This window comes from Nerophis lumbriciformis, linkage group LG10, assembly GCF_033978685.3.
Source record: "Nerophis lumbriciformis linkage group LG10, RoL_Nlum_v2.1, whole genome shotgun sequence".
In the NCBI taxonomy this organism is placed as follows: domain Eukaryota; kingdom Metazoa; phylum Chordata; class Actinopteri; order Syngnathiformes; family Syngnathidae; genus Nerophis; species Nerophis lumbriciformis.
The window spans coordinates 5,784,165-5,810,209 of NC_084557.2; the positions used below are offsets into that span (position 1 = coordinate 5,784,165).

The following is a 26,045-nucleotide window of genomic DNA, read 5'->3' on the forward strand; positions in this document are numbered from 1 at the left end:
TTCGTAGGTGTACCGAACGAGTTTCCACACGGACATATTAAGTAGCGTAACGCACGTTGTGTAAACAATGCACACCGAGGCACAACACACGGCATGCTAGCAGCTAACGGGCTACGATAGACTGACCATACGTCCTCTTTTCACCGGACATGTCCTCTTTTGCGGAGCTGTCAGGCCGGAGTTTCTTAAATGCCTCAAATGTCCGGCATTTTGAGTTAGGGTCGCGTGTATTTTCAATGTACGTTCAGGGTTAAGAAGGGGTTAAAAACAAAACCAATTGTGCGCGCAGCAGCATTGGTGAGGGAGGGGCAGAGACAGAGAGAGAGAGTTATGATAAACGCGTATGCGTCGCCAAGCTCTGCTTTTTATACATAGAATTATCACATTTAATTTTTTATTATCTATAGCAGGGGTGTCAAAAGTGTGCCCCGGAGGCCATTTGTGGCCCACAGCTAATGTTTTAAAGGCCCACGGCACATTCTAAAAATACTATTAAAATAAAAAAAAAACATAACAAAAGTGAAATAAAAAAGCTTAAAGGTGAAATGTAATATAGAAAAAGTTGCAATGTTGACTAATAAAACAAAGCTGTTTTTTTTTCTTTCAAACTGTCATTGCTCAAAACATAATATTGAATCAAAATCAATGTTGTTATGAATTATTGACCTATCCAAGGTTCCCATTACTTCACATCAAATATTCCACTCAGAAAAATATTTTTGGTGGAAGATTTTACAAATTTGGTAAATAAATAACCCAAAAATGTATATTTTGTTGTTTTCTTACTGTACCGAAAATGAACCGAACCGTGACCTCTAAACCGAGGTACATACCGAACTGAAATGTTTGTGTACCGTTACACCCCTAATATATATATATATATATATATATATATATATATATATACACATATACATATATATTTATACACATATATATATACATACACATATATATATATGTATATATATATATACATATATATATATATATATATATACATACATATATATATATATATATATATACATATATATATATATATATATATATATATATATATATATATATATATATATATATATATATATATATACATATATATATACATATATATATATATATATATATATATTAGGGCTGCAACAACTAATCGATTAAAATCGATTATAAAAATAGTTGCCGATTAATTTAGTCACCGATTGGATCTATGCTATGCGCATGCGCAGAGGCAATTTTTTATTTCTTTTTATAAACCTTTATTTATAAACTGCAATATGTACAAACAGCTGAGAAACAATAATCAAAATAAGTATGGTGCCAGTATGCTGGGTTTTTTTTCAATAAAATACTGGAAAGGATAGAAATGTAGTTTGTCTCTTTTATCCGATTATTAATCGATTAATCAAAGTAATAATCGACAGATTAATCAATTATCAAATTAATTGTTAGTTGCAGCCCTAATATATATATATATATATATATATATATATATATATATATATATATATATATATATATATATATATATATATATATATATATATATAAATAAATAAATAAAAGAAATACTTGAATTTCAGTGAATTCTAGCTATAAATATACGCCTCCCCCTTAACCCCGCCCCCCGTTCGCCCCGCTCCTCCCAATCTCCCGAATTCGGAGGTCTCAAGGTTGGCAAGTATGGCCTATATAAACATACTTGCCAACCTTGAGACCTCCGATTTCGGGAGGTGGGGGGGTGGGGGCGTGGTCGGGGTGGGGCGGGGCGTGGTTAAGAGAGGAGGAGTATATTGACAGCTAGAATTCACAAAGTCAAGTATTTCATACACACATATACATATATATATATATATATATATATATATATATATATATATATATATGAAAATATGCAAACAAAACTGTGTTGTTTGGATAATTGATACTTCAAACTTGCATAAATAAATATTAAGGAATATAACATAACTTGGCTTCTGAGAGCTTCAAAATGTAATGAATAAAATGCTAAAGTTGTTGATAAACAAGCAATTATTTTAATAATTAAATATGGTCATTTTAAATGAATTATTATGATAATTTAAAATTAATTATTTCAAATATGTTTATTTTAATGTAAAATTCTATGGCTGGATGTAATAAGGAGTCAGAAAAAATAAAAATAAAAATACAATTAATTTTGATGTTTTTAGCAAAATATAGTAAAAATGTATTTAGTTTTTTTTTTTTTTTTAAATTAATAAATATCTATTTATTTTTAGGTAAGATAAACATAATAATACAATTTATCTCTAGTCTGGATGATTTAGTTCTTGTCACCCTGTTGTCCTCCTGTAGTGAAAAAAGGCTGTCCTCACTCAGGTCCGCATGGAGCTGGAGGGGGCGTGGCCTCCAGCTCCGGCTGAAAATCGGGAGACTTTCGGGAGAATATTTGTCCCGGGAGGTTTTCGGGAGAGGCGCTGAATTTCGGGAGTCTCCCGGAAAATTCGGGAGGGTTGGCAAGTATGTATATAAATCTACCATTTATAAATTCATAACATGGTTGTTAAGTCAGTGGTGGCATTACAGAAGTACAACTTACGCAGGAATAGGTGTCTACATTTTAGGTCAAGTCTGCGTGCCATTTCCACCAATATGACGAATGTCAGAGAGCAGTGTTTTATTGTGCAGACTTCGAACGCGTCATGATTCCTGCCGCGCATCCAAGCCGCGCACCCCCGCCCCCTTGCACGCATCAACCATAATTAGCCAACTCAAAATATACTAAATTTAAAGTAAGCTAACAGTAGTGATGGGTCCGGCAACACCGATGCATCGGCGCATGCGTCGAGCTCATAGAGCGAAACCCTGTGTCGGTGCGCGTACCGCTTTTAGAAAGTCACGTGACCGATCATGAGCTGTTTTGGTCACGTGACCGATACGCCAACTGTGTCGCACTGACGCCTCCTCTGTGCCCTGTGAGCGGCTCTTTTCTACAGCCGGAGAAATAATAACTAAGAAGAGAAATCGTCTAAAATGTAATATTTTCGGAAAAACTTTTTTTAAATTTTTTTTTTTATAAAAATGTGTAAAAAAAATAAAAAAATAAAAAATCTCAGTCCACAATCATCCACAACACGTTCTCTTAGATTTCCATGTTATGATACATGTTCACATTATTTATTGACTGTATCTAAAAAAGATAAACATATATTTTTATTTAAATGAAGATATGAAATAATCCTAAATGAAATACAATGACTTGGTTTATATTATTGTATATACTAGGGCAGGGGTCACCAACGCGGTGCCCGCGGTCACCAGGTAGCCCGTAAGGACCAGATCAGTCGCCCGCTGGCCTGTTCTAAAAATAGCTCAAAGAGCAGCACTTACCAGTGAGCTGCCTCTATTTTTTAAATGTTATTTATTTACTAGCAAGCTGGTCTCGCTTTGCTCGACATTTTTAATTCTAAAAGAGACAAAACTCAAATAGAATTTGAAAATCCAAGAAAATATTTTAAAGACTTGGTCTTCACTTGGAATAAGCGGTAGAAAATGGATGGATGGAAGGGTCTTCACTTGTTTAAATAAATTCATTTATTTTCTACTTTGCTTCTTATTACTTTTAGAAATACAATTTTAGAGAAAAAATACAACCTTAAAAATGATTTTAGGATTTTTAAACAAATATACCTTTTTACCTTTTAAATTTCTTCCTCTTCTTTCCTGACAATTTAAATCAATGTTCAAGAAAAAATTTTTTTTTTTATTATTGTAAAGAATAATAAATATTTTAGCTTCTGGTTTTTTGACGAAGAATATTTGTGAAATATTTCTTCAAACTTACTATGATTAAAATTCATATAAAATATTCTGGCAAATCTAGAAAATCTGTAGAATCAAATTTAAATCTTATTTCAAAGTATTTTGAATTTCTTTTAAAAATTGTGTTCTGGAAAATCTAGAAGAAATACTAATTTGTCTTTGTTAGAAATATAGCTTGGTCCAATTTGTTAAATATTCTAACAAAGTGCAGATCGTATTTTAACCAATTTAAAACATGTCATCAAAATTCTAAAATGTATCTTAATCAGGAAAAAATACTAATGATGTTTCATAAATTATTTTTTTAATTTTTTCCAAAAAGATTCAAATAAGCTAGTTTTTCTCTTCTTTTTGTCGGTTGAATTTTGAATTTTAAAGAGTCGAAATTGAAGATAAATTATGTTTCAAAATTTTATTTTACATTTTTTCCCGTGTTTTCCCCTCTTTTAAACCGTTCAATTAAGTGTTTTTTTCATCATTTATTCTCTACAAAAAACCTTCCGTAAAAGGAAAAAAAAATGTACGACGGAATGACAGACAGAAATACCCATTTTTTTTATATATATAAATTTATTTATTTAGCAATTCTTGTTTAAATCACACTTACGTGTAACTTACAAATGACAATATATTTATTTATTTAAGTGTGTATCAAACTGGTAGCCCTTCGCATTAATCAGTACCCAAGAAGTAGTTTTTGGTTTCAAATAGGTTGGTGACCCCTGTACTAGAGCATAAAATCAGTGTCAGTTGAGTCGGTCCATAGGTTGCCTGTAAGGATTTTTAATGTCCAGCAGATGTCAGTATTTAGTGACACAGTATCGACACAGTATCAATACAGTTTTGCAATGTGTCGAAACGCTTCATGATGCCTCATCAACCCATCACTAGCTAACAGCCTACAAACAAGTTTCTGCCGATAAAACAGTGTCATTCATCGTCATATCATTTTAAAAAACAAGGCTTTTCCTGTAGCTGTTACGTGTTTCTAGCCAAGGTTTGGCTAGAAAGCCCGGTTTGTTCAAATTAAGAATGTGAGAACTTTACAGTTAGCTTAACGTGCAAAGACATATAAAAGCAAAATTAGCGTTACCTTTCAACACTGCAACTCTTGTAGGGTCCATGCTCGAAAAAGCACGTCCATCTTCATCCATGGCGGAGTCCGTTTAGAAGATTTTCCAAGACTCAAATGTCAAAAAGCACATGTAAACAGCTAGCCCGCTGAAACCTTTTTTTCTTCTACGTTTTGTGGCGGGTCGCAACCAACGTTACAAGTGCACACCGCCACCTACTGTCCTGGAGTGTGTATCCTCAGTGTGAGTACTTGGGTTACAGACTATGTTGGTATACACCAGGGGTCGGCAACCCAACATGTTGAAAGAGCCATATTGGACAAAAAATACAAAAAAACAAATCTGTCTGGAGCCGCAAAAAGTAAAAGGACTTATGTAAGTCAAATCAAATCAAATCAACTTTATTTATAGAGCACATTTAAAATTTACCACAGGGGTAGCCAAAGTGCTGTACAATGAGCAGGTTAAAAGATAAAATGAGTACCGAGCAAACACAACACAACACAAACAGAACACGATAGAAAATAAATAATTAAAATAGAATTAATAAAAACATAAAAACAGGATCACAGCAGGTGTATTATGGGGCGCCATTGCAGGATGGATATCACTCAGTGTTAAAAGCCATGGAATAAAAGTATGTTTTTAAGAGAGATTTAAAAACAGGAAGAGAGGAGGCTTGTCTAACACTCAGGGGTAGGTCGTTCCAGAGCTTGGGAGCAGCAACGGCGAAAGCTCTGTCACCTCTAAGCTTCAGCCTTGTGTCAGGGACCGTCAACAGCAGCTGATCGGCTGATCTTAAGGATCGGGTGGGGCAGTAAGGCTGAAGGAGGTCGGAGAGATAGGTTGGCGCGAGGTTGTTTAGACATTTAAAAACAAATAAAAGGAGTTTAAAATGTATTCGGTAACGCACAGGGAGCCAGTGAAGGGACGCTAAAATAGGGGTGATGTGCTCACGTCTGCGGGTCTGTGTTAGCAGACGAGCAGCAGAGTTCTGCACGAGCTGCAGGCGGGCGAGGGAGGCCTGGCTAATGCCAACATACAGGGCATTGCAATAATCAAGACGAGTCGAGATAAAAGCGTGGATTAATTTCTCAAGATCATGTCTTGATAGAAGCGGTTTCACTTTCGCTATTTGGCGTAATTGATAAAAAGCTTTTTTGAACGACGCTGCTGATTTGTTTTTCGAATTTAAAATCTGAGTCAAACTTTACCCCCAGGTTTGTGACACAGTCGCTGAGATACGGGGTCAGAGTGCCGAGGTCAACGTCGGGGGAGGGAGAGCGACTTGGACCGAACAACATAACTTCTGTTTTATCTTCATTTAGGCTCAGGAAGTTAGCTGAAAGCCAGACTTTGATGTCGTGCAGGCAGTCAATAAGACGTCGAACCGTGTTATTTTGTGCCATGGGAAAATAAATCTGGCAATCATCGTGTTATAAGTGTTATAATGAAGGCAACACATAAAGTAAGTGTCTCAGAGGGTGAGATAACTCCTGGAAATTACTGGTTTAAAACTACCAAATGTATAGATGTGTGTGTCTAAGTTAAAGGAAAGGACAGGTTTTCTTCTTCTAATAGATTTATTACAATATTTGCAAGCTGGATAATGTTTCCTGTGGTCTGGAACAACATGATAATATCGCTAAAATTCGTTCTATTTTATCCACTAGCGACGCTGAGATCATTATTCATGCGTTCGTTACGTCTCGTCTCGACTACTGTAACGTATTATTTTCGGGTCCCCCTATGTCTAGCATTAAAAAATTACAGTTGGTACAAAATGCGGCTGCTAGACTTTTGACAAGAACAAGAAAGTTTAATCATATTACGCCTATACTGGCTCACCTGCACTGGCTTCCTGTGCACTTAAGATGTGACTTTAAGGTTTTACTACTTACGTATAAAATACTACACGGTCTAGCTCCGTCCTATCTTGTCGATTGCATTGTACCATATGTCCCGGCAAGAAATCTGCGTTCAAAGAACTCCGGCTTATTAGTGATTCCCAGAGCCCAAAAAAAGTCTGCGGGCTATAGAGCGTTTTCTATTCGGGCTCCAGTACTATGGAATGCCCTCCCGGTAACAATTAGAGATGCTACCTCAGTAGAAGCATTTAAGTCCCATCTTAAAACTCATTTGTATACTCTAGCCTTTAAATAGCCCCCCTGTTAGACCAGTTGATCTGCCGTTTCTTTTCTTTTCTCCTCTGCTCCCCTTTTCCTTGAGGGGGCAGGGGGCACAGGTCCGGTGGCCATGGATGAAGTGCTGGCTGTCCAGAGTCGGGACCCGGGGTGGACCGCTCGCCTGTGCATCAGCTGGGAACATCTCTGCGCTGCTGACCCGTCTCCGCTCGGGATGGTGTCCTGCTGGCCCCACTATGGACTGGACTCTTACTATTATGTTGGATCCACTATGGACTGGACTCTCACAATATTATGTCAGACCCACTCGACATCCATTGCTTTCGGTCTCCCCTAGAGGGGGGGGGGGTTACCCACATATGCGGTCCTCTCCAAGGTTTCTCATAGTCATTCACATCGACGTCCCACTGGGGTGAGTTTTTCCTTGCCCGTATGTGGGCTTTGTACCGAGGATGTCGTTGTGGCTTGTGCAGCCCTTTGAGACGCTTGTGATTTAGGGCTATATAAATAAAGATTGATTGATTGATTGATGATAAACTTTGCTGTGGTCTGGAACAACATGACAGACAATCAGAAATGCAGCCAATATGACATACAGAAAATGTGTCATGAGACGTGCAAATATAAATTAAATACACAGAGGACATAAGTAAAGGAAATTTAAATGAGCTCAAATATAGCAACAAACGATGCAATATGTACACAGAGCTAGCCTGGATAGCATGTTAGCATGGATTATTAGCACTCCACACAAGTCAGTAACATCAACAAAGCTCACCTTTGTGCATTCACGCACAGCATAAAAAGTTTGGTGGACAAAATTAGACAAAGAGGGAGTGGCATAAAACACGTCTTTCTGTGGCAGCGTCGGAGAAAGTTGTATGTAAACAAACTACGGTGCGTTCAAGGGCCAACAAAATTAGTAGGACAAAACGGCGCTGGCCAAATACTGTCATCAGTGAAGCATGTTTAATACAAACAGTGGGATTTCTAACAATTAGGAAGATTTGCGTCATGTTTGTTATCCTACAGAAACGTAAACGTAAACAAGTTGAAAAACTTATTGGGGTGTTACCATTTAGTGGTCAATTGTACGGAATATGTACTGTACTGTACAATCTACTAATACAAGTTTCAATCAATCAATCAAACATTATCAAAACAACAAATATATGTTTCCCTCTATCTTTTTCTATTTTTGAAAAAGCTCCAGGGAGCCACTAGAGCGGTGCTAAAGAGCCGCATGTGGCTCAAGAGCCGCGGGTTGCTGACCCCTGGTATACACATATCAAATATGTATTTATGTAGCAGGTATATAATATATATTTTATGCATTCCACCAAAATTCCCTCACGTTTTATTTGATTGCTCTATTGCAGGGGTCGGCAACCCAAAATGTTGAAAGAGCCATATTGGACCAAAAATACAAAAACAAATCTGTCTGGAGCTGCAAAAAATTAAAAGCCATATTACATACAGATCAGTGACGTGCGGTGAGGTTGATGGCTGGTGAGGCACTGACTTCATCACAGTCAGATTTACAAACATATGAACCCTAAAGAGCATCTAATTCACCATTTGATTGGCAGCAGTTAACGGGTTATGTTTAAAAGCTCATACCAGCATTCTTCCCTGCTTGGCACTCAGCATCAAGGGTTGGAATTGGGGGTTAAATCACCAAAAATGATTCCCGGGAGCGGCGCCGCTGCTGCCCACTGCTCCCCTCACCTCCCAGGGGGTGATCAAGGGGATGGGTCAAATGCAGAGGACAAATTTCATTACACCTAGTGTGTGTGTGACAATCATTGCTACTTTAACTTTAACTTTACACATACAAACTGTAGCACACAAAAAAGCACATTTAATAAAAAAAAACGTTATTATGGTCTTACCTTTACTTATAAATGAAGTCCACAACTAAAGCCCTCACTTAAACTTTCCACGTGCAAGATTGAATCTATTTAAAAAAGTGTAACCGAGGGTTTATAAATGTCGCCTATACTGTATGAAACTACAAAATAACAAACACGGAGGCTCCAGTTTACACGAGGACCACATTATTTACCTTCTTTCAAAAACCTCCGCTCCACTCCGTGTCACATCACTTCTGCTCTTAGCGCCTTCAAAATAAGAGCTCAAGAAATATACTGTATAACAGCGCATAACAGGAACTTAACATCACAAAGAGAAAAGCCCATGAAAATAGGTTACAAAAGTTATTTAATAAGAAGCCAAAAAGTGCAAAAACAATAATGTTCGTGTTGGAGGAGTTGTGAATTAGATACACCTGCAGTCTGCAGGTGTACCTAATGTTGTGGCCCTGCAGTCATTCACAACTCCTCCAACACCAACATTATTGTTTTTGCACTTTTTGGCTTCTTATGAAATAACTTTTTTAAATAGATTCAATCTTGCACGTGGAAAGTTTAAGTGTGGGCTTTAGTTGATATAACAATTTTACGGCGGGGGTGCAGGAGGCGGGGTTACTGGAGCTTCAGCCAGTGCGTCTTTTGCAGCCGTTTTATGATCGCTCAGCACAAGAAATACGTTACACACATACAGTTTTTGACAAAATACACTGTACATTATATACCTCAGCTAACTAAACTATGGAAACTGCTGCAGGCAGCTGCGTTCTATCTTGTTTTAACATCCTGTGGCACTCTTCTTGAATCACGGCGGATGAAACTGCTCATGCTCAGGGGGTTTGTGGAGGTTCGGGGTTTTGCACAAATGTGATGCACCATGTTAGATGTCCCGGTTTTGTGACTGTCGTAGACATAAACGGCGTCGCAGCTCTTGCAAATCACGTAGCCAGCATTACTATCATCCTGATTTACAACCTCATAAAAACGAGTCCACGCTGAACTTTTCTGGCCTTTTTTCCCCCTGGTCTTTAGTATTCCCTTTTTTAGTTTGTCGCGTACCACGTTTGCTGCCGGCGTTGCCATCTCTTTTTTTTTTCTTCTTCTGTTGTGGCATATGCTGCAGGTGCCTGCTCGTTTTTCGTATGTGGGTAACAACATTTAACTATGTATATATATTTCCCAATTGGTTTAACTGCCACCCGCCTGAATCTATTTAAAATCAATTTTTTTTTTATTTCAACCGCCCGACCCGACCCGCGTATAAAATCTAATTTTTTTTTATTTCAACCGCCCGACCCGCGGATAGTCCGCGGACTCCGCGGTTGTGTCCGCAAACCGCGCATCTCTAGTGTGCGTCTATTTTTCCTCCCAATTCGAACACCATTAAAAAGCATTGTGAACAAATGTCGACCTTTAATTAAAGCGAGGAGAGAAAGGAAAGCGTCATTGTGAGAAGACTATCGGAGGAATACTCTCCCAGTGATAAATGACACTTGCATCCCAAACAGGAGGAGATAAGGACTGTTTCCAGCGCGGCGACAGCACTTTTAGTGCCTCACAAATGCTGCTGTCCAAGTATAAATTGAACAACACATGATAGGACATCCTGCATGGAGCCAAGCGCTATGCATCGGACTAAAAATAAAATGGAGTATGAATAATTCATGTGTCGGACGAAAAGGATTCATATTAGCAGCAAAAGAGGGACGATCCCTCACCTATCCTGCTGCAGATGGTGACCAGCAGCTCCCCCACAGTTTTGGAGTCATCCACCATGATGGTCTTCACGGCTCCATCTAGCATTTTGATCTTCAGCGGCCTTTGTTTCTTCTTGTACTCCAAAACATCCTGCAGGGCGAGAGAGGGAAGAGGAGCAATGAGTCACACTGCAAACATGGAGATGACATGAACTAATAATGGTGAGAGGACGCTGACAGTTCTCCACCACGTCATCTTACTCCGTTTCTCAGCATGTAGAAATCCAGGGTTCTCCCGGACTCCAACCAGATTCCTTTCCTGGGATCGTCGTCAGAGAGGAAGAGACCATAATCTGAGGCTGCAGCAGGGAGGGAACATAGACGCAAATTAAACATCCTTCCTTAAATCTGGATGAATTGAACCGAGGACTCTAAACTACGGCCCGTGGGCTGAATCAGGCCCACCGGCATCCACAATTTAAATATACATACTGTATATGTATACATACTGTGTATATGTATACAAATATATATATATATATATATTTATAAATACAGCCCTGACGAAGGCTGAAGTGTCAGTCCAAACTGTCAGGTAAGAAACCTCTTACGCAAAAAAACTTTGAACACAAGAATTGAGCAAACAAATTAACGTATACATATATATATATATATATATATATATATATATATATATATATATATATATATATATATATATATATACACACATACACATATATTTACATATATATATACATACACATATATACATACTGTATGTTTACACGTACTGGACTCTCACACTATTATGTTAGATCCACTATGGACTGGACTCTCACTATTATGTTAGATCCACTATGGACTGGACTCTCACAGTATTATGTTAGATCCACTATGGACTGGACTCTCACTATTATGTTAGATCCTCTATGGACTGGACTCACAATATTATGTTAGATCCACTATGGACTGGACTCTCACACTATTATGTTAGATCCACTATGGACTGGACTCTCACAATATTATGTTAGATCCACTATGGACTGGACTCTCACAGTATTATGTTAGATCCACTATGGACTGGACTCTCACAATATTATGTTAGATCCACTATGGACTGGACTCTCACTATTATGTTAGATCCACTATGGACTGGACTCTCACACTATTATGTTAGATCCACTATGGACTGGACTCACACTATTATGTTAGATCCACTATGGACTGGACTCTCACACTATTATGTTAGATCCACTATGGACTGGACTCACACTATTATGTTGGATCCACTATGGACTGGACTCTCACACTATTATGTTAGATCCACTATGGACTGGACTCTCACAATATTATGTTAGATCCACTATGGACTGGACTCTCACACTATTATGTTAGATCCACTATGGACTGGACTCTCACTATTATGTTGGATCCACTATGGACTGGACTCTCACAATATTATGTTAGATCCACTATGGACTGGACTCTCACTATTATGTTAGATCCACTATGGACTGGACTCTCACAATATTATGTTAGATCCACTATGGACTGGACTCTCACAATATTATGTTAGATCCACTATGGACTGGACTATCACACTATTATGTTAGATCCACTATGGACTGGACTCTCACAATATTATGTTAGATCCACTATGGACTGGACTCACACTATTATGTTAGATCCACTATGGACTGGACTCTCACTATTATGTTAGATCCACTATGGACTGGACTCTCACACTATTATGTTAGATCCACTATGGACTGGACTCTCACAATATTATGTTAGATCCACTATGGACTGGACTCTCACTATTATGTTAGATCCACTATGGACTGGACTCTCACAATATTATGTTAGATCCACTATGGACTGGACTCTCACTATTATGTTAGATCCTCTATGGACTGGACTCACAATATTATGTTAGATCCACTATGAACTGGACTCTCACAATATTATGTTAGATCCACTATGGACTGGACTCTCACACTATTATGTTAGATCCACTATGAACTGGACTCTCACACTATTGTGTTAGATCCACTATGGACTGGACTCACAATATTATGTTAGATCCACTATGGACTGGACTCTTACAATCTTATGTTAGATCCACTATGGACTGGACTCTCACACTATTATGTTAGATCCACTATGGACTGGACTCTCACAATATTATGTTAGATCCACTATGGACTGGACTCTCACAATATTATGTTAGATCCACTTTGGACTGGACTCTCACTATTATGTTAGATCCACTATAGACTGGACTCTCACACTATTAAGTTAGATCCACTATGGACTGGACTCTCACAATATTATGTTAGATCCACTATGGACTGGACTCTCACTATTATGTTGGATCTACTATGGACTGGACTCTCACAATATTATGTTAGATCCACTATGGACTGGACTCTCACTATTATGTTAGATCCACTATGGACTGGACTCTCACTATTATGTTAGATCCACTATAGACTGGACTCTCACACTATTAAGTTAGATCCACTATGGACTGGACTCTCACAATATTATGTTAGATCCACTATGGACTGGACTCTCACTATTATGTTAGATCCACTATGGACTGGACTCTCACAATATTATGTTAGATCCACTTTGGACTGGACTCTCACTATTATGTTAGATCCACTATGGACTGGACTCTCACAATATTATGTTAGATCCACTATGGACTGGACTCTCACAATATTATGTTAGATCCACTATGGACTGGACTCTCACTATTATGTTAGATCCACTATGGACTGGACTCTCACAATATTATGTTAGATCCACTTTGGACTGGACTCTCACTATTATGTTAGATCCACTATAGACTGGACTCTCACACTATTAAGTTAGATCCACTATGGACTGGACTCTCACAATATTATGTTAGATCCACTATGGACTGGACTCTCACAATCTTATGTTAGATCCACTATGGACTGGACTCTCACACTATTATGTTAGATCCACTATAGACTGGACTCTCACACTATTAAGTTAGATCCACTATGGACTGGACTCTCACACTATTAAGTTAGATCCACTATGGACTGGACTCTCACACTATTATGTTAGATCCACTATGGACTGGACTCTCACAATATTATGTTAGATCCACTTTGGACTGGACTCTCACTATTATGTTAGATCCACTATAGACTGGACTCTCACACTATTAAGTTAGATCCACTATGGACTGGACTCTCACACTATTAAGTTAGATCCACTATGGACTGGACTCTCACACTATTATGTTAGATCCACTATGGACTGGACTCTCACAATATTATGCTAGATCCACTCGACGTCCATTGCACCAGGGGAGGGGTCCCCACATCTGCGGTCCTCTCCAAGGTTTCTCATTGTCATCCCATTGGGTTGAGTTTTTCCTTGCCCTGATGTGGGATCTGATGTCGTTGTGGCTTGTGCAGCCCTTTGAGACACTCGTGATTTAGGGCTATATAAGTAAACATTGATTGATTTATTGGTTGAAATATATACATACATACATACATATATATATATATATATATATATATATATATATATATATATATATATATATATATTTGTATATATATATATATATATACATTTTTATACATACACACGAACACACACATATGGCTCCTAGCCAAAATTATTTTAACTCAATGTGGCCCCCCGAGTCAAAAGTTTGAGGACCCCTGAACTAAACTCTGCTAACCTTGTCCTGACTGGGCCTCGGGGACACGTTCTCTGATGATCCTGCAGGCGTCGTACACAGGCGTGCACGGCTCGAACTGCATGGTCTTCACCACATTGCACTGGCGCACACAGATCTTCAGCGACAAAGCCACCATCTTGGAGGGTGTAATGGCCTCACTCACCTACACACCTGGGGATAAATACAAAGTTTAGCATGTTGGTCACACTGCCGCGCAATAACCACAATAACTCAACCATGGTGAAGCAGGGATTGGCATAATAACCCATAAGTCCATTGATGATGTCTGAGGCAATTGGAGCAAAGTGGGGTGCACTACTGGCATGCAACCAGCAGAGGTGCTGTGGGCTTAATTTTGTTTGTCTAACCCAGGGGTCGGCAACCCAAAATGTTGAAAGAGCCATATTGGACCAAAAATACAAAAAAAAATCTGTCTGGAGCCGCAAAAAATTAAAAGCCATATTGCATACAGATAGTGTGTCATGAGATATAAATTGAATTAAAAGGACTTAAAGGAAACTAAATGACCTCAAATATAGCTACAAATGAGGCATTATGATGCAATATGTACATATAGCTAGCCTAAATAGCATGTTAGCATCGATTAGCTTGCAGTCATGCAGTGACCAAATATGTCTGATTAGCACTCCACACAAGTCAATAACATCAACAAAACTCACCTTTCATGCACAACCTTTAAAGTTTGGTGGACAAAATGAGACAGAAAAAGAAGTGGCATAAAACACGTCCTAGAAAGTTATACATGTAAACAAACTACGGCGAGTTCAAGGACCGCCAAAATTAGTAGGACAAAACGGCGCTCGCCAAATACTCGAACCAGTGAAGCATGTTTATTATAAACAGAGTGCTTTATAACAATTAGGGAGGTTTATGTAATGTTTGTCCTCCTACAGAAACCATATTAAAACAAAAAATAGATTGTTTACCCCTCATCTTTTTCTATTTTTCATACATTTCTGAAAAAGCTCCAGAGAGCCACTAGGGCGGCGCTAAAGAGCCGCATGCGGCTCTAGAGCCGCGGGTTGCCGACCCCTGGTCTAACCTTAGTCGTTCTTCCATACTTACACTTAGGGCCTGATCTACTAAGATCCAAATAACACTTGCTATTAGTGCAAACTACAAATTGTGTGTACCGTATTTTTCGGAGTATAAGTCGCACCGGCCGAAAATGCATAATAAAGAAGGAAAAAAACATATATAAGTCGCACTGGAATACAAGTCGCATTTTTGGGGGGAAATGTATTTGATAAAAGCCAACACCAAGAATAGACATTTGAAAGGCAATTTAAAATAAATAAAGAATAGTGAACAACAGGCTGAATAAGTGTACGTTATATGAGGCATAAATAACCAACTGGTATGTTAACGTAACATATTATGGTAAGAGTCATTCAAATAACTATAACATATAGAACATGCTATACGTTTACCAAACAATCTGTCACTCCTAATCGCTAAATCCCATGAAATCTTATACGTCTAGTCTCTTACGTGAATGAGCTAAATAATATTATTTGATATTTTACGCTAATGTGTTAATAATTTCACACATAAGTCGCTCCTGAGTATAAGTCGCAAACTATGAAAAAAACCTGTGACTTATAGTCCGAAAAATACGGTACTATTAAAGGACATGTTGCAGCTGATCTACAAAAACAACATGTGCAACTATGGAGCAGACCGCCTTGATAGGATAGGATCCTGCTCATAGGCGCCAATCCCATGGGTGCTTCGGGGCCCGAGCACCCACAGACAATGCCGAGCACCCACGTGGGATTGATGGCAAATTCTTTCTCACCACCAAGCAAAAACCGCGCATGCTCAGAAAAGTAGCGTCAGATTTACCGCCCGTCCGATCACCCACTGGCAGAAATGTAGATCGGCGCCTATGATACTGCTTAGCTGTCACCATGGAAACAGTCATTTCCTTCCACACTTATGGCATCATATGCTTCGCCATCTAAAATTCGTACAACCTTTTCTAAACTATGATAATGAGAGCGATCTAGACATCACCATCTATTTTTAGTTCGCTGAAGGTGCGTTCTCGGAGATGTTGCATTGTTACGACTGGAATGATCCGGACGCAAGAAAATGTATATTGCGAGAAGTTTTTTCCTATAGGAGATATATTACAATGATATACTTGCATATTGAAAAAAATGGCAGCAAACACCAAAACGAATCAAAATAATTTGTTTTAATCAGCCTGTTAGGTCATCCAGCAGCTATAAAATTGTATTCCTGAAAAGAAGATATGTCTAATATTATTTATTTATTTATTTTTTTGTCCTGTCCAGCTACTCAGGCAAATTATACTTTTGATGTAGAGGGTAGATGCCCATATCGGCTGTGCAGATTTTCTTTACAAAAGAGAAGTGTGTGATCTTGCCTTATTTGTATTTGACTTTATCAAATGTATTTATATTATTATTTTCCCGGCCGGAGCAGGAGGGGATAGAAAGAGAAAAAAAAGTAACACAGAGGGGGAAATTGCGGGGACAAGAGGGTGATAAGACAGAGACAACAACACCAACGACAACAACCATAACAATAGCAACGACAACAACATGAGAGCATCAGCAAACAGGATATGTACAAATATGCTAGTAAAAGTGACAATGAACATTATTACACTACAAATGGATCAATACAAATACCAATAGAAATAGCACTATTGGGAATTAATAATAACAATAATTTACCTCTATTGTCAACAATACAATTGTTTCATATACAACAAAACATATATGTAATGACAACTTGAAATACAAAAGGAAGCAGAAAAATGGAGGGGAAGAAAGAGAAGCGAACTGTATTAACCTTGTAGATTGTTATAGTAATAATAGGTTAAGCTTTGTCAGTGTGCTGTGTGTTATTTTATTTTCTGATGGTCCAAATATGTTGAAATGCATACAGACTGAATAGTCTCTCTCGCAATCATCTCTTTGAAGCGTGATCGCCTCTTTTCTCGCAGCCATTGTGCATATTTTACATTTTAAATGTGCTAAATTTAGACGCGAAACAGTTTTAAGTCTTGATAAATCACATATAATCAAAAATATTATATTTGCATCTCCTCCCAGTACTGTGGGCATTGAGATAATCAGCATATATTCTGTATAAACATGAACAAAGAGACGCAAAATGGATTGTGCTCTCAAATTTGCTCATTTTACAGACACAGTCCACAAGTTTATTACATCAACTTTTGCGTGTGCTATCAAGCGTGTATGGGTTTTAATACACGCAAAGCCGTAGTCCTGTAGACTAGGTCTTTAGTGTATTTAAAGAATTGGTGCGTTCACATTGAAAAGTACATAAGTAAGTAAGACAAGTAAGTACGGTATGTGAAATTCTTAAAAGGAGCCATATGTAATAATTCCATGTCAAGTCATTAAATGGCCCTGATATGTCAAAAGGCATTAATAAATCATCTTTGTGGAGGGGGGCGTGGCCTGCGGACCTGCAGCGAAGCGGGGTGTGCCAGAACCGGCTTTGAGATCAGCGATAGGTGCGTAGATGGCCCACCTGGGCCTGGTTATCTAATCACCTGTCGCTCTGTTAAAAGGCAGCAGTAGAGAGAGGGAGCTGGAGCGAGAGAGAGAGACAAAGACGAACAAACACTTGCTGAAAAGCAACACAGACTGCATCGAAGACAAAATAAAACAGTGTTGTAAACCTGAACCTGAACTGTCATGTCAGTGCTTGGTGGTCTGACGAACCCGGAGGAGAGAAACCTCCACATCCTTCTTTTCCAATACCTCTATAACTGACAACGGTAGTTAAGCCGGGATATGCTCATTTCAAAATTAGATTTACAACCCCGAAATCTTGTTTTTGTTTTCATTTCGATGTCCCGCCCTCCGCCGTTTGACCAATTAGAAATTCTGTGAGTGTGTCACATCCGGGTTTCCAGTTACACACCGCCATCTTGGTCTGGCTACTGCCACTGGTAAAACAGTGTTGTAAACCTGAACCTGAACTCTCATGTCAGTGCTTGGTGGTCTGACGAACCCGGAGGAGAGAAACCTCCACATCCTTCTTTTCCAATACCTCTATAACTGACAACGGTAGTTAAGCCGGGATATGCTCATTTCAAAATTAGATTTACAACCCCGAAATCTTGTTATTGTTTTCATTTCGATGTCCCGCCCTCCACCGTTTGACCAATTAGAAATTCTGTGAGTGTGTCACATCCAGGTTGCCATCTTCGTCTGGCTACTGCCACTGGTAAAGTTACTAAACATGTCAGACCTTAGTGAAAGTTACCTTTCTCAATTTATTCATGACAAAGCCAGGAACAAAACCAGGATTTGTATCGGGGATGCCTTTGAAAGATGGAGACCATTGAAGGCAGGGAATATTTTTTTCATCTGACGCCAAATTTGCTAATTTCCTCCTTGATAGGTAAATCAGGCATTTACGTTTTCTTATTACTTGTAATAAATGGAAATGGACATTTGGTATGTAAACTATATTGTCCAATACAGAGTATGGGGGAAATATATGCCCTTTAGCCTATATGTCGATGTGTCATCCAACTGACAAGGCAAAATATATTTTGGACAAATAAAAGCTATGTGGATATGGGTAGTGTCAGTGCCTATTTCCTTCTCTATATGCTGATACGCTGAAGAAAAAGGGTTCAAGGTATGGAGACAGCCAAATCACATGATAAAATAATTCCTAATTGGTGTTTGCATATTTTGGACTACATGTACCAAGTTATATGGCAATCTGAAACGTTTGATACAGCAGCCTGTAGGCATACCTTAGTAAAATGTCTATTTAGTTTTGGGTGTTCATTAGGCTGCTAAGCATGCTCTACTTATTTTCACCAGTACAACCATTGCCAGCGTTGGTTGTTGTTGGTTTTAGTCTTTGTTTTCTGATAGTACTGATGTATGTATGCAGGCATGACACTCCTATTCCTGAAAATAGCCTAAATTCTGTGTAAAATGTATTGGTTAGAGATTTGTTATTGACAAAACGCTCGTCTATTCAGCTATTATGGTACCAGCAACTCAACCCCTAGTAAGAGGCAGTAGAAGTATGAAGTGGCCCTGAGCCACACTTTGGTCACCCCTGTCTTTTATTTACTAAGCCCATCCCTAAACATGTTTTTAAGGATGCAATGCAGTGGCACTTGCCAAGTTTAAAATGTGAAAGCACAAAACAGGACTAAAATATCACAAAGTGAATTAATTATATAATAAATTATATTTCTACCTGGGAAATATAGGATCTCTGACTACAAAGGTTATATGTGCATGCCTCATTGCAGTGCATGAAGAAGGAGATGAGCCAAGGTAAGTCGCACCACCTTTCTGCAGCACAATGGGGAAAAAGCCCAAATCTCCCTAATGTGCCAGAATCACCGGAACCGAGTCAAAACAATGAAAAAGACATTCCACCACCAGCACATCATTACTTGCCTTCTCTCCCCCGCGAGCAAGACTTGGCTGTGAGACAAATTAGTGAATGTTTTGTCACATTCTGCAAGACAGGTCAAGCAGCTCAAGGCTTCTGAGACTTAGAAGAAAAAAAAAACACTAAACTTTCCTCCGAAGTCATTTTTACCTTGAGCCTCTCTCCTCCTTCACACTTTAACAATGGAAATGAGGGTTGTCCGAATACCAATATGTTGGTACCGGTAACGGTATTATATAGATTTACTGATATATATATATATATATATATATATATATATATATATATATATATATATATATATATACACACACATATATATATATATATATATATATATATATACAGGTAAAAGCCAGTAAATTAGAATATTTTGAAAAACTTGATTTATTTCAGTAATTGCATTCAAAAGGTGTAACTTGTACATTATATTTATTCATTGCACACAGACTGATGCATTCAAATGTTTATTTCATTTAATTTTGATGATTTGAAGTGGCAACAAATGAAAATCCAAAATTCCGTGTGTCACAAAATTAGAATATTACTTAAGGCTAATACAAAAAAAGGATTTTTAGAAATGTTGGCCAACTGAAAAGTATGAAAATGAAAAATATGAGCATGTACAATACTCAATACTTGGTTGGAGCTCCTTTTGCCTCAATTACTGCGTTAATGCGGCGTGGCATGGAGTCGATGAGTTTCTGGCACTGCTCAGGTGTTATGAGAGCCCAGGTTGCTCTGATAGTGGCCTTCAACTCTTCTGCGTTTTTGGGTCTGGCATTCTGCATCTTCCTTTTCACAATACCCCACAGATTTTCTATGGGGCTAAGGTCAGGGGAGTTGGCGGGCCAATTTAGAACAGAAATACCATGGTCCGTAAACCAGGCACGGGTAGATTTTGCGCTGTGTGCAGGCGCCAAGTCCTGTTGGAACTTGAAATCTCCATCTCCATAGAGCAGGTCAGCAGCAGGAAGCATGAAGTGCTCTAAAACTTGCTGGTAGACGGCTGCGTTGACCCTGGATCTCAGGAAACAGAGTGGACCGACACCAGCAGATGACATGGCACCCCAAACCATCACTGATGGAGGAAACTTTACACTAGACTTCAGGCAACGTGGATCCTGTGCCTCTCCTGTCTTCCTCCAGACTCTGGGACCTCGATTTCCAAAGGAAATGCAAAATTTGCTTTCGTCAGAAAACATGACTTTGGACCACTCAGCAGCAGTCCAGCTCTTTTTTTCCTTAGCCCAGGTGAGACGCTTTTCGCGCTGTTTCTTGGTCAACAGTGGCTTGACACGAGGTATGCGGCAGTTGAAACCCATGTCTTTCAAGCGTCTCTTTTTCTTCATGCCTAACCCTAACCCTAACCTAAACCCTAACCCCAACCCCAACCCTAACCCTAACCCTAACCCTAACCCTAACCTCAACCCTAACCCTAACCCTAACCCTAACCCTAACCCTAACCTCCCATAACACCTAACCCTAACCCTAACCCCAAACCCAACCCTAACCCTAACATGGGGGGCCTCAACGAGGCATAAGTGTGAGCCCGCTGGACCATAGACAGACCGTTTACACCCTTCTTAACCTTTTTTTTCCGCTCTTTTCTATTGCCCCACCCCAACCCCTAGCCCTAACCCTAACCAACTATTTTCTTTATGCCTAACCCTAACCCTAATCCTAACCTTAACCATAATCCTAAACCTAACCAAAACCCCAACCCCAATCCTAACCCCAACCCCAACCCTAAACCCAACCCCAACCCTAGCCCCAACCCTAACCCCAACACTAACCCTAACCAACTCTTTTTCTTTATGCCTAACCCTAACCCTAACCTCAACCCTAACCCTAACCAACCCTTTTTTTTATGTCTAACCCTAACCCTAACCTCACATAACACCTAACCCTAACCCTAACCCTAACCCTAACCCTAACCCTAACCCGAACCCTAACCCTAACAAGGGGGGCCTCAACGAGGCGTGAGTGCGAGCCCACTGGACCGTAGACGGACCGTGTACACCCTTCTTATCCTTTTTTTTGCACTTTTCTATCACCCCACCCCAACCCCTAGCCCTAACTCTAACCAACTCTCTTTCTTTATGCCTAACCCCACCCCCAACCCTAGCCCTAACCAACTCTTTTTCTTTATGCCTAACCCTAATCCTAATCCTAACTTTAACCCTAATCTTAACCCTAACCACAACCCTAACCCTAACCACAACCATAACCCCAATCCTAACCCCAACCCTAACCAACTCTTTTTCTTTATGCCTAACCCTAACCTCAACCCTAACCCTAACCCTAACCCTAACCTCAACCCTAACCCTAACCCTAACCTCCCATAACACCTAACCCTAACCCTAACCCCAACCCCAACCCTAACCCTAACCCGGGGGGCCTCAACGAGGCGTGAGTGCGAGCCCGCTGGACCATAGATGGACCGTGAACACCCTTCTTATCCTTCTTTTTTCGCTTCTTTCTATCACCCCACCCCAACCCCCAGCCCTAACCCTAACCAACTTGCTTTCTTTATGCCTAACCCCACCCCCAACCCTAGCCCTAACCCTAACCCCAACCCTAACCCTAACCCCAATCCTAACCGCAACCCTAACCCCAACCCAAACCCTAACCACAACCCAAGCCATAATCCACTCTTTTCTTTATGCTTAACCCTAACCCTAACCCTAACCCCACCCCTAACCCCAACCCTAGCCCTAAACCAAACCCTAACCCAAACCCCAACCCCAACCCTAACCCTAACCCTAACCCCAAGCATAACCAACTCTTTGTCTTTATGCCTAACCCTAACCCTAACCTCAACCCTAACCCTAACCCTAACCCTAACCCTAACCCCAACCCCAACACCAAACCTAACCCTAACCAACTCTTTTCTTTATGCCTAACCCTTACCCTAACCCTAACCTCAACCCTAACCCCAACCCCAACCCCAACCCCAACCCTAACCCTAACCTCAACCCTAGCCCTAACCCTAACCAACTATTTTTCTTTATGCCTAACCCTAACCTGAATCCTAAACCTAACCCTAATCCTAACCCTAACCCTAACCACAACTCTAACCCTAACCCTAACCTCCCATAACACCTAACCCTTACCCATAACCCCAACCCCAACCCTAACCCTAACCCAGGGGGCCTCAACGAGGCGTGTGTGCGACCATAGACGGACCGTGTACACCCTTCTTATCCTTTTTTTCGCTCTTTTCTATCGCCCCACCCCAACCCCTAGCCCTAACCCTAACCAACGCTCTTTCTTTATGCCTAACCCCACCCCCAACCCTAGCCCTAACCAACCATTTTTCTTTATGCCTAACCCTAATCCTAATCCTAACCCACACCCTAACCCCAACCCCAACCCTAACCCTAACCTCAACCCTAACCCCAACCCCAACCCTAACCAACTATTTTTCTTTATGCCTAACCCTAACCCTAACCCTAACCCTAACCCTAACCCTAACCTCCCATAACACCTAACCCTAACCTTAACCCTAACCCTAACCCCAACCCCAACCCTAACCCGGGGGGCCTCAACGAGGCGTGAGTGCGAGCCCGCTGGACCATAGACGGACCGTGCACACCCTTCTTATACTTTTTTTTCGCTCTTTTCTATCGCCCCACCCCAACCCCTAGCCCTAACCCTAACCAACTCTTTTTCTTTATGCCTAACCCTAATCCTAATACAAACCTTAACCCTAATCATAACCCTAACCCCACCCCCAACCCTAGCCCTAACCCTAACCAACTATTTTCTTTATGCCTAACCCTAATCCTAACCCTAACCCCAACCCTAACCCTAACCCCAATCCTAACCCGAACCAACTCTTTTTCTTTATGTCTAACCCTAACCTCAAACCTAACCCCAACCCCAACCCTAACCCTAACCCTCAACCCTAACCCTAACCCCAACCCTAACCCAACCCTAACCCCAACCCTAACCCTAACCAACTCTTTTTCTTAATGCCTAACCCTAACCCTAACCTCAACCCTGACCCCAACCCTAACCCTAACCCTAACCCTAACCCTAACCCTAACCCTAACTTCCCATAACACCTAACCCTAACCCCAACCCCAACCCTAACCCGGGGGGCCTCAACGAGGCGTGAGTGCGAGCCCGCAATGTCACTTTAATAGTGAAGTCACTGACTTTCTTAAGGTTGATTTGGGACCCAAATAAGATGGATTCTGTTTTACCTAAGTGTATGGATAGTGTTGTTGTTTTAGGAATTACAGCATTTAATAGGCTCTAGAGTGCTAATTTGGAATGAACACAGTTGTAGAAGTGAAATAAAACCACACACAAGGCCTGTTAGCGTACATCTTGATTGAGGAACATACAATTAAATAGCTTGGGTTGCCGACTGAAATCATTTAGTTTTAATGTCCATATATTCTGGGAATAAAACCTCCTTTTACTCACAGTTCATCTGGGAGCCTCGGTGAGTCACAGAGGAGAAAATCTGGCAAGTAGATTTTCTATAATGATGAAGGTTGCTCCTCCCCAGCAAAGCCACTCTTTTCTTGAGTTTTTTCTTATTTCAAAGTAGGAAAAGACCAACACAAAGAAAACAGGAGGTAATGGCGCCGCGTGAGCTCCACTTTTCACGAGATGGCAAAGAGGCCCCATTGAGTTTTTGTGTCAGACGGAGGGTGCACAGCTACCTCCACCCGAGAAGCAGCACGACAACTCCCAATGACATGGCTGTGTGTTAATATTTACTATTCACACACACACACCCAGACATTAGTCACAGAGTTTACACATTTGCTTACCACACTATTAATAAGCAGGTTTACTTGTGATATACGCATTCAAACTAACCACACTTGGCATTTGTAGGTGAAACCCCAGAGGATAATTAGAATCTCTGAGTTTTCAGTAGGGGGTGAACATCAGTATTCTAATGTACCGTATTTTTCGGACTATAAGGCACACTTAAAATCCTTCAATTTTCTAAAAAATCGACGGTGCGCTTAATGTACGGAATAATTCTGGTTGTGCTTACCGACAATGACACATGGACATACAGGCTAACGGGTATATATTTCCCCCGTTAGCCTGTATGTCGATTGACTGGGCTAGCATGCTAAGTATTGGTTGCAGCATACTGGCCAACCCTCCCGGATTTTCCGGGAGACTCCCGAATTTCAGCGCCTCTCCCGAAAACCTCCCAAGACAAAAAATCTCCCGAAAATCTCCCGAAATTCAGGCGCTTTCCCACAATATAAACGGTGTGCCTGCCCAATGACGTTATAACTGTAGACTGATCGAGGGCGAGTTCTTGGTTCCTTATGTGGGTTTATTGTTAGGCAGTTTCATTAACGTCCTCCCAGCGCGGTAACAACACAACAACAGCAGTCACGTTTTCGTCTACCGTAAAGCAGTTCGTCTGCCGTAAACAGCAATGTTGTGACACTCTTAAACAGGACAATACTGCCATCTAGTGCATTTGATGAAAGCACTTTTGTGCGTGCCACACAGCAATGCATCATCAGAGAGGGTGTTCAGCATGGTTAGAAAAATAGTGACAGAACAAGGATGGACAATTCAACCCTTAACTCAACAAGTATATATGTAAATAAATGAACACTGAAATTCAAGTATTTCTTTTATATATATATATATATATATATATATATATATATATATATATATATATATATATATATATATATATATATATATATATATATATATATATGTATATATATATATATATATATATATAAGAAATACTTGACTTTCAGTGAATTCTAGCTATAAATATATATTTATTTTATTGTATATATACATATATATATATATATATATATATATATATATATATATATATATATATATATATGTATATATACAATAAAATAAATATATATTTATATATTTGTAGCTATAAATATATATTTATTTTATTGTATATATACATATATATATATATATATATATATATATATATATATATATATATATATATGTATATATACAATAAAATAAATATATATTTATAGCTACAATTCACTGAAAGTCAAGTATTTCTTATATATATATATATATATATATATATATATATATATATATATATATATATATATATATATATATATATATGTCTTAATAAGGTTATCCAAAAAATAGTGCTCGATACCGTAGTAGAGCGCAATATATGTATGTGTGGGAAAAAAAATCACAAGACTATTTCATCTCTACAGGCCTGTTTCATGAGGGGGTTCCCTCAATCATCAGGAGATTGAGGG

At 39.4% G+C, this 26,045-nt stretch overlaps 1 protein-coding gene across 1 annotated transcript in view; it reads right to left on the reverse strand.

Moving 5' to 3' along the window:
* Window positions 1-26,045, reverse strand: part of tln2b (talin 2b) — a 415,773-nt gene that overhangs the window by 273,399 nt on the left and 116,329 nt on the right. The window contains exons 2-4 of the mRNA XM_072913901.1: window positions 14,323-14,493; window positions 10,848-10,945; window positions 10,608-10,737 (exon numbers count right to left, since the gene is read on the reverse strand). Coding sequence (XP_072770002.1) covers window positions 10,608-10,737; window positions 10,848-10,945; window positions 14,323-14,458 — 364 coding nt within the window. The 5' untranslated portion in view covers window positions 14,459-14,493. The remainder of the gene's footprint in view (window positions 1-10,607; window positions 10,738-10,847; window positions 10,946-14,322; window positions 14,494-26,045) is intronic.